Genomic DNA, 15365 nt, shown 5'->3' with positions numbered 1-15365 from the left:
CAGCCCCATTACTCATTCACACAATTCTCCTCCTTTTGAGTAATTCACTCTTTACCTTACACGTGGATTACATAATTTATGACCCTTGCCTGGCAAATTACTCAATCTGGAAGACTGGCACAGTCACACAGAGACAAACACATTTACCACCTGCTTCCTTCTTGAACAGTGTCACTCCTCCTCCAGCATGGATAAACACTTCAGTTTTCCCAAGTCCTGAACTACACCATTCTTTACAAAAAATACCAAGAGAAGAAAATGGAAGCACTTCTCAAAATTTAGGCCACTGAGCATTGCTCTGTCCTGTTGCTTCAGGGATTTGTTCCAGGAGTGTTTCAGTACTTCAGGGGTGAAGTTTTTCCCCCAACATTAATAAACCAAGTGTGACTTGGTCATTAGAAATGAACTCTTAAAAAAGTACTTGAAAGGGAAGGAATTGACAATTTTCCTACAGATGAAAACAACAGACAAAAATTAAACTTAGTTTTTAAAAAGTATCTTATCACCCTTTATTTCCAGGTGCCTCACAGTGATATGACAAAATAAAGTATCACAATCAGTTTTATGTAAATAAAAATTAATATCAACAAGCTCCAAATCTCTCTATATTGAATACAATCAACCATAAATAAAAACCCCATGCATTAAATGAAAGCTATTTCTGTATTATAAAATACCATGTGACCCCATTCTTTAAGACATCAATTTTTTCACAAATATATAACTTATATAAAAATTACAATATACATTCTTACTTTTATGTAACTGTATTATTGCATTGTGAAATAAATTTAAGTGACTCTTAAGGATACATTTGAGAGGCATTGCAAAGTGTTTCACTATAAATTAATAAAACCATGTCTCACAATAAAATTTTTCCATGTTTTATGTTAACTTTTCAGTGTAACAGATTTGTCTATTGGGTCTGAAATCTTCAAGAGCCCAAGTCAGGCACGTGGTTACCCAGGACTCACAAGCATGGCATCATCCAGATCTGAGTTTGCTTTTTTAAAGCCGTTGCATAGCACCTTTACTAGAAATTACTAATACAGACATGTGGCTACAGCTCCTTGCAGTCAGGAGTCAAGTATTAAATAACCCCTGGAAGTTCAGATGTCTGAACTGAAAGCAGAGAACACACCCAGCCAGAATACAAAACTTTCCATATTTTTCTCCCACTTTCTTTGGCTGCAATTAGGGAAGAGTTGTCTTTAACTGTCCCTGTTTCACAACCAAACCTTCTAACTTTAACCCCACTGTGTGGGGATAGCAAACAAAAACTGGTGATACAAATGAAACAAACAGAAAATTACCCTGCCTTGAGGAGAAAGAGAAATCTCAGGTGATGAAAAAACTAAATTAAAAAGTAGCAATAACATCAGCAGCATCACCATCGACCTTCCAGCCCATTTTCTTCCACCCCTGCCCTGGGCAGGGACACCTTCCCCTACCCCAGGCTGCCCCAAGCCCTGTCCAGCCTGGCCCTGGGCACCCCCAGGGATGGGGCGGCCACCTGGCAAACCCTGAGCTGGAATAACCCTGTGCTGCTCACTCCTCTCACTACCAAACCACGGCACAGCACAGGGACTCCTTCCTGTGAGCCACAGAACTGCACCCCTCCTCCTGCTGCTGTTCATCACAGTGGCCAGGAACACTCCTTTTAAGTCATGATGTTTAACTCTGAGGTTTAGTTCTAGCCCAGTGTTGGCCTAAGGAGTCATCAGAGCCTGAGATGCAGCCCCAGGACCCCAGGACAGCCTTGTGCACCAGGGCCATGCACAGCATGAACAGCCCCAGGGCTGCCATGGAAGTCCTGCCTGCCCAGCCAAAGGGCCAAGGACATCTGAGCCCAGCCAGCCCCACCAGACCTGAGTGGAAATGGCCTCAGCACCTGGGCAGTGCAGGGCAGTTCCTGGCACAGGGAACAGGCAGTGTCCCAAGGCTGCTCTCCTGGCAAGGGCAGACCCTGCAGCTCCCTCCTCTCCCTGCTCCCACCAGAACAATCCCTGGGCACAGTTTTTCATTATGGCCTGAAAAATCTCAGCACAGTAAACTCCTGCAAAATCCAAGCAAATCTGCATCATCTTACCTCTGCTGTTGACTTGCTGTGCTAGCACATCACTCAAAGTTAGAATTTAACAATTTAGGAGTAGAGCAGATGGCTTTTCCTTCATGTTTTTATCCAGAATATTATCAAAGGGAGACAGATAATACAATTTCTGGCATTCAGTCATGCACTTGAAAATGATAATTTCTTCACAATTTTCACTTATGTCTTCATCTGTTTCCCTGGAATTGGTATATGAAGCCCAGCCATCTAATTTTTCTACTCCTCTCTCTGTGATGAAACACTAAATGTGTCATGTCCAGGAGCTCTCTGAAGATTGATTTAATATCCTCTGATTGCTGCCTGAATTCTGACAGTTGCCTGGACCTTTAAGAGATTATTAAAGAAACAAAAGACATTAAATCCTGTCAGCTGTCCCAGGCAATTTTCACTAATAGAATTCGTCTTTTAAACTTCACATTTTCTGACTTCACCTTGCACTGGACTCTGTGTAACAAAGACCAACAAACACTTCCCCTGAAATTTGGATTTTAAAATAACAATTTGTTTCTGACCCATCCTAAAAGCTTTTCTTCTCTTGCTCATTCACCATTTGTGCCTTCTGCACATTCCAGCCTGCAGCACCTCCTCACAACTTTGCTGATCCCACAGGGACACCAGGAATTCTGCCTGTATTTCACTGGTCATTTGACTTGGCATCAGCAGCCCTGCAGAGAAACCAGGTTGTGAAATTTCTTCTTCTGGAGAGCAGGAGCCAATATCCCATCACATCCCAGTGCTCAGAACAGCAGCAGTTCAGGCTTTAGCCTTCCATCCACACTATCTGCTCATATTATGGTCTCTCTTGCTTCCCCCTCAATTTTACAGCAAAGCCCATATTTTCCTTTTAATTAAAAGGTAACAGAATGAAGAGAAATGGAGGATAAACAGAAGTACAGGGATATGCACCATGATAAAAGCAGTGTTTGAAAGCTTCATCCTAGGAAACTTAATTTCTAATATCATTCTCATGGAAAAACACCAAATTTCACAGAAATCCTACCAAAATCAATGAGATATTGCATACAAATTTGTGGGATGAAAAAGTTGGCTGCCTACTACTTCAGCATTTTTACTGTCAGCAGTTTAAACCTTGAAACTACAGATCTCCAACTTCCTAAACACTTCTAATGGATTTTATATAAATTCAGAATCAGTTTCATGGATTAAGCAATTCAAACACAGTTCTTCCAAGTATCAGAAGTAGGTGAAAGCTGATGCATAGTCTAGAAAGGAAGTTTAGAGATCAGTTGTGTATTTTTGCCCAACTTCAGAGACATCTGAACACAGCAGAGGTGTGCAGGACAAGGAGTTGTTTCCATTCACCCTTGTGAAAGAGGCAAAGAGTGCCAAATTAATTTGCAATGAAAAAAGTGACTCTTTTACACAAGCTTTAAAGCCAATGCTGTTCACATCATACAACCACGGGGATTTTAAGGACACTCAGACCAGCAGGAACTTGCACTTCATTCCAGAGCTGAAAGATAAAAGACAAAGAAGCCTCTGCAAAGCCCATCCCTCACATTCTTCATTCAGATCACCCAACACCTGAGCCAAAGCAGAGATACGTTTGCATTTTCAAATATCCTTTGTGAAGTGACATTTATTAGCAAGTTTGGCACACAGAAGTCCCATTGGGAGAAGACACTGACAAATCTTGTTTTCTCAGTGTCTCACTAATGACACTGAGTGAATTCCCACTGTTTATATGGAGTCAGGAACAAAATAAGCACTAAACAGAATCATGTAAGTCAATAATACAAATTGGAGATAAGAAAATATCTGATGAAATTATACCTCACAGAGTATGCATTGTAAAGATTATTCCTTCCCTTCTTCCCTCCCCCTTATCTGTAACATTTTGCATTTTGTAAAGCAGACTTGGCTTAGCTCCTGGTGCTGTACATGTCCACATCTTCTGGGCTGGACTGACCATGGTCTGCAAGTTTTGGATCAGGCTTAAATTTTGATTTCTTCACTGTTCCTGTTAGAGATAGTGAAGAAATATGGTTAAAAAGTATGCTTATACTTGAGCTGTAAGGAAAAAACGCTTAGTGATGATACATGTTGAGAATTCTGTACTACCAAACACTTAGAAAAGATCAAAATCTGTCTGCTCCAGTTCAAAGTGTCTTAAGAAGGAGGATGAGGGCAGGTTGAACACTGAGCACAGCAGTGGATGGAGAGCAGGACCTCTTCTCACTCTCCAACTCCACTTCCTACCCCAGCAGAATGAGAGAAGAAATTGTGATGCTTTGCCCAACACTTGGAAAGGAAGGGAAAGTTTGAGGCATGGAAAAAATTCCCTGGTGTTCCTTGTCCAGGAGCAGAGCTGGATCCCACAACCAACCCTGCCAGATCTCCCTGCAGCTGCTGCCAGATGGCAAGAATTCCAAATGAAGACAAGCACTCTCACCTAGTTTCACTTCTGAGCTTCCAGAAAGCACAAACTGAGTTTAGTGAACCACTGAAGCCTCCCACTGACTGAAGGACAGAGCACAGCTGACATATTTAATGCTGCTGCAATTCCAGAGCATCCAGGGGGATATAAAGGCAGCTTTTCTGGGGCTGTGGCTCCTGTTCCTGATCCTTCTGTTCTTTTCTAGCTCCATCACTGGATCCAACAAAGGGTGTTACATTCTCCTGAAAGCTTTGCCCCACTTGGACTGAGAAAATAAACATCTCTGGCAACACAGATTCATTTAGGGCAGGGATATTTTTGGCTGTATTAAGGACATGAACTAATTCCACCTATGAAAGCAACGACAGATCTATAAACACAAACCCAATAAAGACAGTTTGGCCTGGAGCGAGTGTAAAAACAGATCAAAGCATTCCACAAACTAAATCAGAAAAAATTCAAGTGCAAAGCAAAGATGTGAATGCATACTACAGTGAAAATAAAGGGGAAAAAAATACTAAAACCCTCATCCAAGTATGTTCTGCTTGCTTTTCAGAAAAAAAAAATAAATCTCTGGTAACAATTCCTTCCTTCCAAATGATTTCCTTGCAACAAATAAAATTTAGAAGTTGCCCTTACAAAAGGTAACAATACTTTAAAACAAATTTAATTCTCCTTTAATAGGTAATTCCACTGTTTTCTCTTAAAAATTGGACTACCAAATTCTTGTCTGGTAAACAGGCTGTTATGTGATCTGGTTGATTATCTCAACCACTTAAGGTGCACAAGGAACCACTGCAGAAAACCCAGCCCAGTGAAATCCAATGCTTCATTTCCCAATTACACACCCCTCTTTGATTCCACTATGGATCATCTCTGCTGTTAGCAGAGGCTAAAAGTAATGAAATCCATTTGAGACTTCAATTTTCTAATAATAATCCAAATTTAAACCTTTTTGTATGACTTGCATTTGGATTATTCCTTATTTTGGCCATTGAAAGAACCTGGTTTACATTAATATTGGTTCTCTGACATTATTGAGAGAGAACAGCAAATATATAATTCTGTTATTATGACAAGGTCCACAGTGAGAAAATGATCACCTCCCTGAGGCTCTGAAATATGTATTAAATGACAGCATGTAAAATATGCTCTCAAGAATAATATGCATTGACAGTGTGCTCCAGTTTAGAGCAAGAGTAAGTGCAAAATTAAGTCAACTAATTGGATTTGCAAGTTGCCCTGAGATTACACTTGAAATGTTTAATTCACCTGATGAAGGCACTGGATCTTCATTACTCTGACACTCTACTGGAAAAGATTCAGTTCTGTTAAATGATCCTGACTCAACAGCAGACTCAGGTTTGGTACTAGAAATTCCCTTCTTTTTCTTATCTTCTTGCATAATTGGTTTTGACTCTTGCTGCAGCTGTGAACCAAATATTAATAAAAGAAAGCACATGGGTATATGCTTAATACATTCTTGCAAAATAAAGCTTTCAAGTCTGGGAGCTTATCTCATGAAATTATTTTCAGATATGACATCGTGCAATGATATTCAACTAGTCAGCTGCACACAAGGGGCACAGCTGGAAAAAGTAAAATTCATGAAACCCCACAGATCAGAGAGAATAAATTCATGTAGAAGGGAAATTGTCATGAGTGAAGCTGTGGTTTTACCAGAGACCCTCCAAGACCTTCACAAGTTCATTTCCAGGTGAGGAGCCTTTAGCCTTGCACAGGACTGAAACAGCCCTGAGTGTTTACAGAACACTTACTACCCCTAGTTAGCAGGAGGTGGAAAGATAAATCATGGCTACACCCTAGTGATGAGAAATAATGTGTCCTGGGAAGAGGCTTCACTCAGGAAAAAAAAAATGAAGTTAAGAGAAGTGTGTGTACCACATCAATTCTTGTTTTGCTATCAGTTTAATGACAGTTATCTGAATCTCATTTTCAAAACTCAGAATTCCATTTGTGCTTCTCAGAAGAAATAAAGGGTGAGGACTGCATGCCAATGAGCACTGTAAATTTAAAGCAAAATATTTCTACACGTTAATGTAACTGAGAAACTGAAATTTTCTTTGAAAAGAGCAATGAAAACTACTGTGCAAAACTGCAATTTTACTTGGGAAGTGCTACTTTTGTCAAGGTTTTATAAATTTCCACTTGAGGAAAAAAAACCTTTTGGGTTGGATAAAACCCACATTTAATTCTGGGATCACTAACCCAAATTCCATATGTAATTTACAGAAGGTTCATATTGCCCTCTACTCTCTGCTGGCAAGGCTTCAGCTGTTTAATGTGTCCTATTTTGACTGCCTCAGTTAAAAACCACACACAAAATCCCCTAAAACAGAAAAAGGAAAGAAACTAGAGGAAATTCTGAGGAGAAGAAGAATTATGTCAGAGACAGAAGGTTATAGTGGGGAAGAGAATCAGGTCAAAAACCCTGCTAACTTTTCCATATGTAGTAGGTCAATATAAAGAGGTTACTGACCATTAATTCACTGTGGCTGCCATGAGGACAGGGCAAGGAAAAGAAATAAATCAGCCATGGACAATTCGTATCACAGGGTAAATAAGGGGTGTAGAGCAGCAAGCCAGTCTTACCTACTGTGATCCTGAGTGTCTTTTGTCTAAATTCAGAGGCTGCTTAAGACTAAAGCTTGAATCAAAATGGATCATTTATGCCAAGATAAAAAAGGAGCTCTAAAGAGAAACTCAATCTTCTCTGGTGCACCCTGCATGGGACTACTCTTGAGAGGGGATCTCAATATCCACTGCTGTGGAAGGTGTAAAAACAATTAAACACTGAAGGGACAAAAAGATCAGACTGGGGTTTGTGCCTTGCTTAACACCATCAGTAAACCTTAAAGAGCATCAGCAGAAGAGACCACGACTTTCTAAGCTCTCTCTCAGTGTGTGAGGTGTAATGACTTCCCAAGTCCTACCTTGGTGACAGTTTCCTTGTCTGCCCACAGTGACCTCACAGCCTCATAGGTCTGGTGACTTGCATGACGTAACTTTTTCCCTGTTACCTATTTTTTTAGAAAAACATAATTTAACAACAGTCTTAAAATACAGACTATTCAAATGAAATTAATCCTGTTTAATGAGAACATGCTCAACATCCTAAAGCATTGACTTTTCAAGATCTAGTACATATTTCCCTTACGCCAAGCAAATTGTAAATAATGCTTAAATTGGTATTAGGAATCCACAGGGAACATTTCCATGCTAGACCGACCTACTCCAAATTAAATCAAACTTTAATCAGCAAACAGTGTGCTGTCAATGTTGGTACAACAGATGGAGCACCAGGTTAAAGGATCCAAACTTGTCCCACTGTGTTGGAAATGACCCCAGATAAAGCAGAACCTTACCTTAGCAATGACCACTGACTGAGCTGGGTAACAAACAGCATATCCTACAGTAGTAAGTCCCAATGGATAAGCAATTTTCTTAAATCTAGAACCTGAACAAAGCCAAATATTTTGAATAATTAGACAAAAATGAAATGCAAATGAAGTACTTGTAGCAATTAAAGGCAAAGACAAATAATCCCAAACTAGGTTTTCCAATATTATGAAGAATTGTATCATTAGTCTGTCTAGTCCTGCTCTGTCAGCTCTGAGCCAGCTCCTAACAGTAATCAATAATGTCCCTTCATTTACCAGGAATTTATTTTAGTCCCACAGGCTTTTGCCAATGTTCCAGAAGAGTATTCTGCCCACTGAAACTGTTACAGGCTCTGTACCCCCCAGGCCAGTCATGAAAACAAGGCAGCCCTACCTTTCCTTGCCAGCACTGCACCAGCCAGGCCTGACACCGAAATCACAGCGGCTTTGGGAAGAAATTCTGGGGGGGGGTTGTTCAGGTAAACATAAGCATCTAGGAAATGGGAAAAAAAGACAAAAAAGAAGAAGGGCAATTCAGTGTCAGTCATTTTATTTCCCACTTAAGAAACAAAGGTGAAAAATTTGATTTTACTGAGAGTTTATAGATGAAATGAGACAGATATGTGACTTGCCTACCTTTTCCAAACTGAATTGAATCCGTTATTCCATTTTTAATAAAGTAATAGACACTCTAAAAGGAAAGAAAAACAAAACCAGAAAGTAAAATCTCTGTAAAAGTAGCTGTTCACACATATCTCAGCACAATGAGACAAAGAAATACTGTGTAACTTTAAAAAACCCAAACCAGTGACCTTCTAGAATGGCTGTGCAGAGATCTACCCTCTTTGTTTCAAACACTTATATTTTTAAAAATGACATTGGCAACTAATTAATTAAAAAAAAAAATCTCTCTAATGTAAGCTCCCTTTCAAAACTGACATCTCAGGAACTCTAGAGTAGGAAAACACCTGGATACCAAGTGTATAAGAAAATTCAATTATAAAATACAGTCTTCTCTTCCCTAGAGACTTTCCCAGGAAAACTGAAAGAACAACACCGAATTTGTACCACCAGAGGTCACTGCTATTCAGTGGCAGGAACTCACAATGATTAATGGCATTAAAAAGTTTGGTGCAGATTTATAACAAGAGTATTTCAGTCATGCAGTCACTGACAACATTTTTACAGACCAATGGAATCACAATTTACAGAAAAAAAATGAAGACACTTTGAATTTTGTTTTCAACTGTTAGGGTCTACAATTTTTGCAAAAGCAAAACACAAGTGCAACATCTCTGGCCAACAGCCAGGGTGAAGCTGCAGTTTCCCAGCACGTACAAAAGCAGTGACAGGCACCAGTTCCCTCTCCAGCTGGAACACGAGGTAACAGAGCTGGGAGGTGTTTCTGATGGCTCCTGAGGAACAGCCTGCTGCAACAGATACATGGGATGCATTCTGTTCTCTTTTATGTCAGTTACTGCCCTTTGCAAGCAGCTCCTTCTCCATGGACTGCACCTGGAATTTCGCACTCCAAAACACTCTTAAGTTCTCCCAGCAAGAATTTTCCAATGTAACTCCTGCTGTAGAAGGAGGGCTCATTCTCCATCCAAAATTATCTTATACTAAGACAAGGACCTGCCAAAAAAACCCTCAAGGGGGAAGTAACCTGTTTTTTCAGTAGTTTAGTGCTGAGAGAACAGCAGGAAAGGCTGGGTGCATCCCTTACCTGGCACCACCTGAAATAGTGGCTGGTCGTCCTCCGCAGGGCCGTGAGCTGCTGCTGCAGGGGCCCCGGCTGCTCCTCGATGTACCGGGACGTCAGCGGGGGAGCGCTGTAAATGGGGAGCTGCAAACACACAGAGCTGAGCAAAGGGACACAGCTGAGCAAAGGGGACACAGCTGAGCAAAAGGGACACAGCTGAGCAAAGGGGACACAGCTGAGCAAAGGGGACACAGCTCTGCTCCTGTGAGTGCTGCAAACACACAGAGCTGAGCAAAGGGGACACGGCTGAGCAAAGGGGACACAGCTCTGCTCCCCTGAGTGCTGCAAACACACAGAGCTGAACAAAGGGGACACAGCTCTGCTCCTGTGAGTGCTGCAAACACACAGAGCTGAGCAAAGGGGACACGGCTGAGCAAAGGGGACACAGCTGAGCAAAGGGGACACAGCTCTGCTCCCCTGAGTGCTGCAAACACACAGAGCTGAGCAAAGGGGACACAGCTGAGCAGCAGGGACACAGCTCTGCAGCAGGGACACAGCTCTGCTCCTGTGAGTGCTGCAAACACACAGAGCTGAGCAAAAGGGACACAGCTGAGCAAAGGGGACACAGCTCTGCTCCTGTGAGTGCTGCAAACACACACAGATGAGCAGCAGGGACACAGCTCTGCTCCTGTGAGTGCTGCAAACACACACAGCTGAGCAAAAGGGACACAGCTGAGCAACAGGGACACAGCTCTGCTCCCCTGAGTGCTGCAAACAAACACAGCTGAGCAAAAGGGACACAGCTCTGCAGCAGGGACACAGCTGAGCAAAAGGGACACAGCTCTGCAGCAGGGACACAGCTCTGCTCCCCTGAGTGCTGCAGTTCAAGGGGGTTTTCAAGCCTGCAAACCCTCAGTGTTCCCCCTGTGTTTCAGTGTTCACACAAAGCCTCTCCGTGGAATTATGAACTTCTAGAGTTCCAAACTGACTCTACTCAAGTGGGACTTCACTCTTTGGAAGTGAAAACTGAAACAGTGGTGTGGGTTCTTAGAAGCAGAATGACTCAGTATGAAGGAAAGGCATGTGTGTGGATGTGTGTACTGCTAGAAACTGCACATTAGAGAAGGAATCATCAGTTAGTATTCTATTTTCACCTTTTCTGACTTCATTTTTGAAATACTGTAATAATGAAAATGAGATAAAACTTCACTAATATTTTAAAATTATAATATTATATATTTATATATATTACATATATTTATATTTAATATTTTATATTATATATTTTAATATTATAACATTTTGTATTTTATTTGAGCCACAGTGGTCAGTTATTTATTATCACATATTTGCTATCTCTTTTAGTTACTGTAATGCAATGGACAGAGCTGCTATTCTGCAGGTTTTTCTGGTATTATTTTAAAGACCAAAAAAGAGGAAGATTCATACCTTATCTGGCTTCACCAGCTGACTTTTTGATTCCTTTTCTGTTGCTGCATATACAGTAATACATATAAATGGCAGCCCAGAAGAAACAGCTGCCAGCTTTGCCACCTGGGACAGAGAGATGAAAAAAGGGAGTCTTAATGCTGAAAGTAAAATTTCCCTTTGGATTGATCAAATATGGGATTAAACAGGTCACTTTTAAAGCCTTTTGTAAGCATTATGCCTTTTAGAAATGTCTTCTGACTTATACAAAGATTTTCTCAAATTATAATGGTAAAGAAAAGGTTAAAGATCCCTGAGAACAATTTTGTGTCTAAAACACCAGGAAAAACTTTGTGTTCAAAGCCACACTGATGTTTCCATCACTTTTAGGGTAAATTCAGTTGTAATTTACTCAGCATGCAGGAATTCCATCTCTGAAGAATTATTTAAAGAACCCCTATTTGAAGCCTATCATAATTCAGATTGCTTATTTCCATACAGCATGCTACCAGAACAAGACACCAATTTTCAGTAGACACTAGAAGGAAAATTGAATTTAAAAGTGATAGAGCATGAGAAAGTTGCATTGTTCACTTAAAAAAAACAATGTATTTTTAAAAGTCACAATGGATTCTGTTCTCAAAGAATGTAAAAGAGAAAGCTATACAGGGAATGATCAAAGTGGTCCAGCTCCTGACTGACAGTAATTGCTTTACTTTTGGGTGCCTGCAGACAAACACATAAATGTTTAAAGATCCAAGGAAATAGCTGTACTGGCTAACATTTACACAGGCAGTTATCCCAAGAGGGCTTCACTCTTTTCTACTGAAATCACAAAGAACCAGAGTGAAAGACAAAGCAACATCACCTTGACTACACTAAAGAGGCTTCACTGCATGGAGCTGCTCCTTATCTCATCACAAGGTGCACTAAAAAGACCTCAGTTAGCCAAGTGGTTTTTAGTACTAATTTATTGGAATTATTTTATTAAAAGTTCCTTATGAGGCATTATGTATCAAACAACAAAAATCATATCTTGTTTAGCTAGAGAAACCAGTAAGTGTTTTACCTATGAAAACTTCCACACAAGTTACTGAGAATTAAGAAATGGCAGGATCATATTTTTATATCAAACACTAGGAAAGAAGCAGAGAGAAAACCCCCTACAACAGGCTGGAGCTGTGGAACACCCTGGGACTGCATGTTCAGCCACTGGAATGACTCCAGAACATCAGCTGATAACTGACTTCCAAATAAATAAAAATCTTCTTTTTGAGGAATCCAGGAAGTTGCTGCAGGTCCAAAAGCCAGGTGACATTTCTGGAGGTGAATTCTGCACACACACAGAGCTAAGCAGCACCAAAGGAAAGGTCAGTGGCCACTATTAAAACATTCCCTGTAACATCACTGCCAAAGGCCTGACCTACAACACTGACAACCTGAAGGAAATAAAGACAAACAGACATGGCAATATTTTGGATGAAAAGACTGAACAGCAATTATTTGCTGAAGAAATGCATTATATGCTTTCCAGCAGGAAATTGTTACAGCTATGCCTCTTAATAGTAGAACTGGAGTAAGACCAATCAAAATATAATAATACTAAAACTCTCAAATGTACCTGGATAATTTTGGCTTTAATTCTTTTCATTTCAAACACTCTGCTTCAAAGTGTTGAAATCTTATCAATGATCAAAAAATAAAGATTCTATTTAAAAAAAAAATTAAAAAGCTACATCACTACAAAGAATTCCCTATCTTCCACTCAAAAGATGCAGAATACAAACTAAACCATAATAAAACCATACAGTTAATTTATGCTAATCTCCAAGACATTGTTTCCTACTGAAACTGCAAATTCTGTGTGCTTGCTTCAAGAATTGGAGCAGGAAACTTGCCCTGAAGGCAGGAACTGCCTCAAAACAAAGGGAATAAAACGGAGTGGAGTATATGCAAAAATCTGATGCGTGGATTTATATAAAAAAATATACAACTTCTGTATCACAAAATGGGACTCTACTGGCCAGGGTAAAATAAGATTAAAATTTAGCAGCTATCTCGTATCATATTTTCCATTAAAAAATGTTAATTGAAGAATAAAGAGTCACAGGTTTATGACTTTCTCCTACCACTCAGATGCCTTGAGGTGGATCCCAAAACTGTCTCACATCCTTTTGGTTCATTTTCCCAAGTTACACGAGACACGAATGCCAGAAGCTTGCAGGCCAAACCCAGTATCCTAATTCAGGTATGTCTTTCTAAATCTCTGATGCCAACCACCAAACCCCCCACAAATGGAACAGATCCTTCCACTTCACCTCAACTCCCTGATACTCCATGGATTTGGGTTTAATCTTGGTAAGTGACCACAGAGAGTGAAATCTTAAGAAGAATAAAACTCTTATTAAGAAATATTTCATGGTAAATAGTAAAGAACACACATAAAATTATGTCACTTCACTAAAGGTACTGAATCATTCATATTTATATACTAAGCCAACCAAATTACTTCAAGACCACCCAGCCAGACAACAAAGCCAAAGACAGTTTCTTTTGCCTTAACAAACTAAAGCAAAATGCTTTCTTTTCATTTCTGTCCTCGTTGGCACCATCCTTTCCTTTCCAGATATAGACACATTCACATTTTAAATGCTTTAAAAAAGCAAATATGAAGATTCATGTGAGAGCAACCAATTCATCAATTTGATTGCCAACACTGGAAAACCTGTCTAAATATTTGTGAGAAAGCTTAGATCTTTACATGCATGTTTTTCTGTTTAAAGACACTGTATTATTCCTACAACTAGAGATATTTTACATACTTGTAACCCTGTTAGCTCGTACCAGCATGATTTTAACAGCCTTGTTTTAGTGATGTACAGCACCACTAGCACTTTATCATGTCACTACCAAACTATCATCTTGATATTCCTCGAGCTGAAGGTGTTTCGGGGGCTGCGAGTACACGGAGAAGCACCAGAAGAGAAACCCCGCTTTTATTCCCTGTTGTGCAGTTTAACCACCTCTCGAACCAGCTCTTTCCCCCAATCCCACACTATCAGAGACCTCTCCCTGCCCCACTCCTCCACCGGCCGCCGGCTTCCGCGGCACCGGGGGCTCCTTCCCGCCAGCACCGGCGGACCCGCGGGCGGGCCGGGCGCTCCCGAGGGGCCGCACGGAGCCGCCCCGGCTGTCCCGAGCCGGCGGAGGAGCGGGAGCGGAGCCTGAGGGGCAGCGGAGCCGCGGGGCCGGGGCAGCGCCGGCCTGAGGGCAGGCGGACACTCACCTTGGCCGCCATGTTGGACAGCGCCGCGTACGGCGCGCGGGAAGGGCCGCGCCGGGCGGGGCCGAGGGGCCGGGGCGGGACCGCGCTCGGGCCGGGCGGGATCGCCCTCAGCCGGCATCGGCCCGAGGCGGGCAGGGATGGATTGCCCTCAGCCGGGGCGGGCATCATCCCAAAGCGGGCAGGGATGGATTGCCCTCAGCCGGGGCGGGCATCATCCCAAAGCGGGCAGGGATGGATTGCCCTCAGCCGGCATAGCCACAAAGCCGGCAGGGATGATCCTGCTCAGCCGAGGCGGACATCGCCCTCAGCCGGTATCGCCCTAAAGAAGGGCAGGAATCTCTCTCAACCGCGGCGTGATCGCCCTAAAGCGGGCAGGGACGGATCCCCCTCGCCCGGGGCGGGATCGCCCTCAGTCGGGCTGAGAATCTGTGTCAGCCGCCATCCCCCTAAGGTGGGTGGGTAGGGATCTCCCTCAGCCGGGATCGCACCCCGACCTGGCGGCATCGCCCTCAGCCGGGATCCCCCTCACAACGCAGAAAATCCCCCAAAAACACACAATCTAAGTGCAGATAATTCGTTTATTGAAGTCCAAATTTACAACGGAAGTTTACAACTTTTTTTTTTTCTTTCCCCAAAACAAAAGCTTTGTTTGAATTTAGGAAGAATAAATGTTTGTTTTTGTTTTTTTAAATAATGTACAGACTATATCTCTTAAATAAGTTAATATCTTTGAAAAAAGAGCAATATGTTCCTTTTTTTAATGTTGCAGTGCAACTTACGACTTACACGTCTGTGCAATGTACCATGAGGTATATGCCCAGTGAGCAACACACAGTGAAGTTTTCCATTCATAAATTTTCATTGTAGACACACAAAAAGTTAACAAGTTATTAATCTGTGATAGAAAACGCAGCCGGTTACAGTAATTCACACAGAACTCATCTGGAAAGAGGGAAAAAAGAAACCTAATGTTCATTGCCTATAGAAACTATTGGATTATCTCTCAACATAGACAAGTATAAAATTAAAAATACTGTTGT

At 41.5% G+C, this 15365-nt stretch overlaps 1 protein-coding gene across 1 annotated transcript; it reads right to left on the bottom strand.

Moving 5' to 3' along the window:
- Window positions 1–480: 480 nt before the first annotated feature.
- Window positions 481–14367, bottom strand: APOOL (apolipoprotein O like). Its single transcript, XM_066559691.1, has 9 exons — window positions 14326–14367; window positions 11061–11165; window positions 9636–9755; window positions 8546–8600; window positions 8304–8402; window positions 7895–7986; window positions 7463–7549; window positions 5781–5937; window positions 481–4091 (listed from the first exon to the last, which is right to left on the bottom strand). Exons 1-9 carry the CDS (start codon window positions 14335–14337, stop codon window positions 3994–3996), a joined length of 825 nt encoding a protein of 274 aa, XP_066415788.1. The 5' UTR covers window positions 14338–14367; the 3' UTR covers window positions 481–3993.
- Window positions 14368–15365: the final 998 nt, after the last annotated feature.

Source organism: Molothrus aeneus, chromosome 14 (assembly GCF_037042795.1).
Source record: "Molothrus aeneus isolate 106 chromosome 14, BPBGC_Maene_1.0, whole genome shotgun sequence".
Classification (NCBI taxonomy): domain Eukaryota; kingdom Metazoa; phylum Chordata; class Aves; order Passeriformes; family Icteridae; genus Molothrus; species Molothrus aeneus.
This window is presented reverse-complemented; position numbering and strand designations above follow the sequence as displayed.

Bases quoted from the DNA above. Each gene is read 5' to 3' on its own strand.
- APOOL (XM_066559691.1), bottom strand. The intron at 5,938-7,462 runs GTAGGACTTGGG...TTTGGTTCACAG, and splicing joins ACAAGGAAACTGTCACCAAG to CTGCAGCAAGAGTCAAAACC. The intron at 4,092-5,780 runs GTGAATTAAACA...TATCTCTAACAG, and splicing joins AGATCCAGTGCCTTCATCAG to GAACAGTGAAGAAATCAAAA.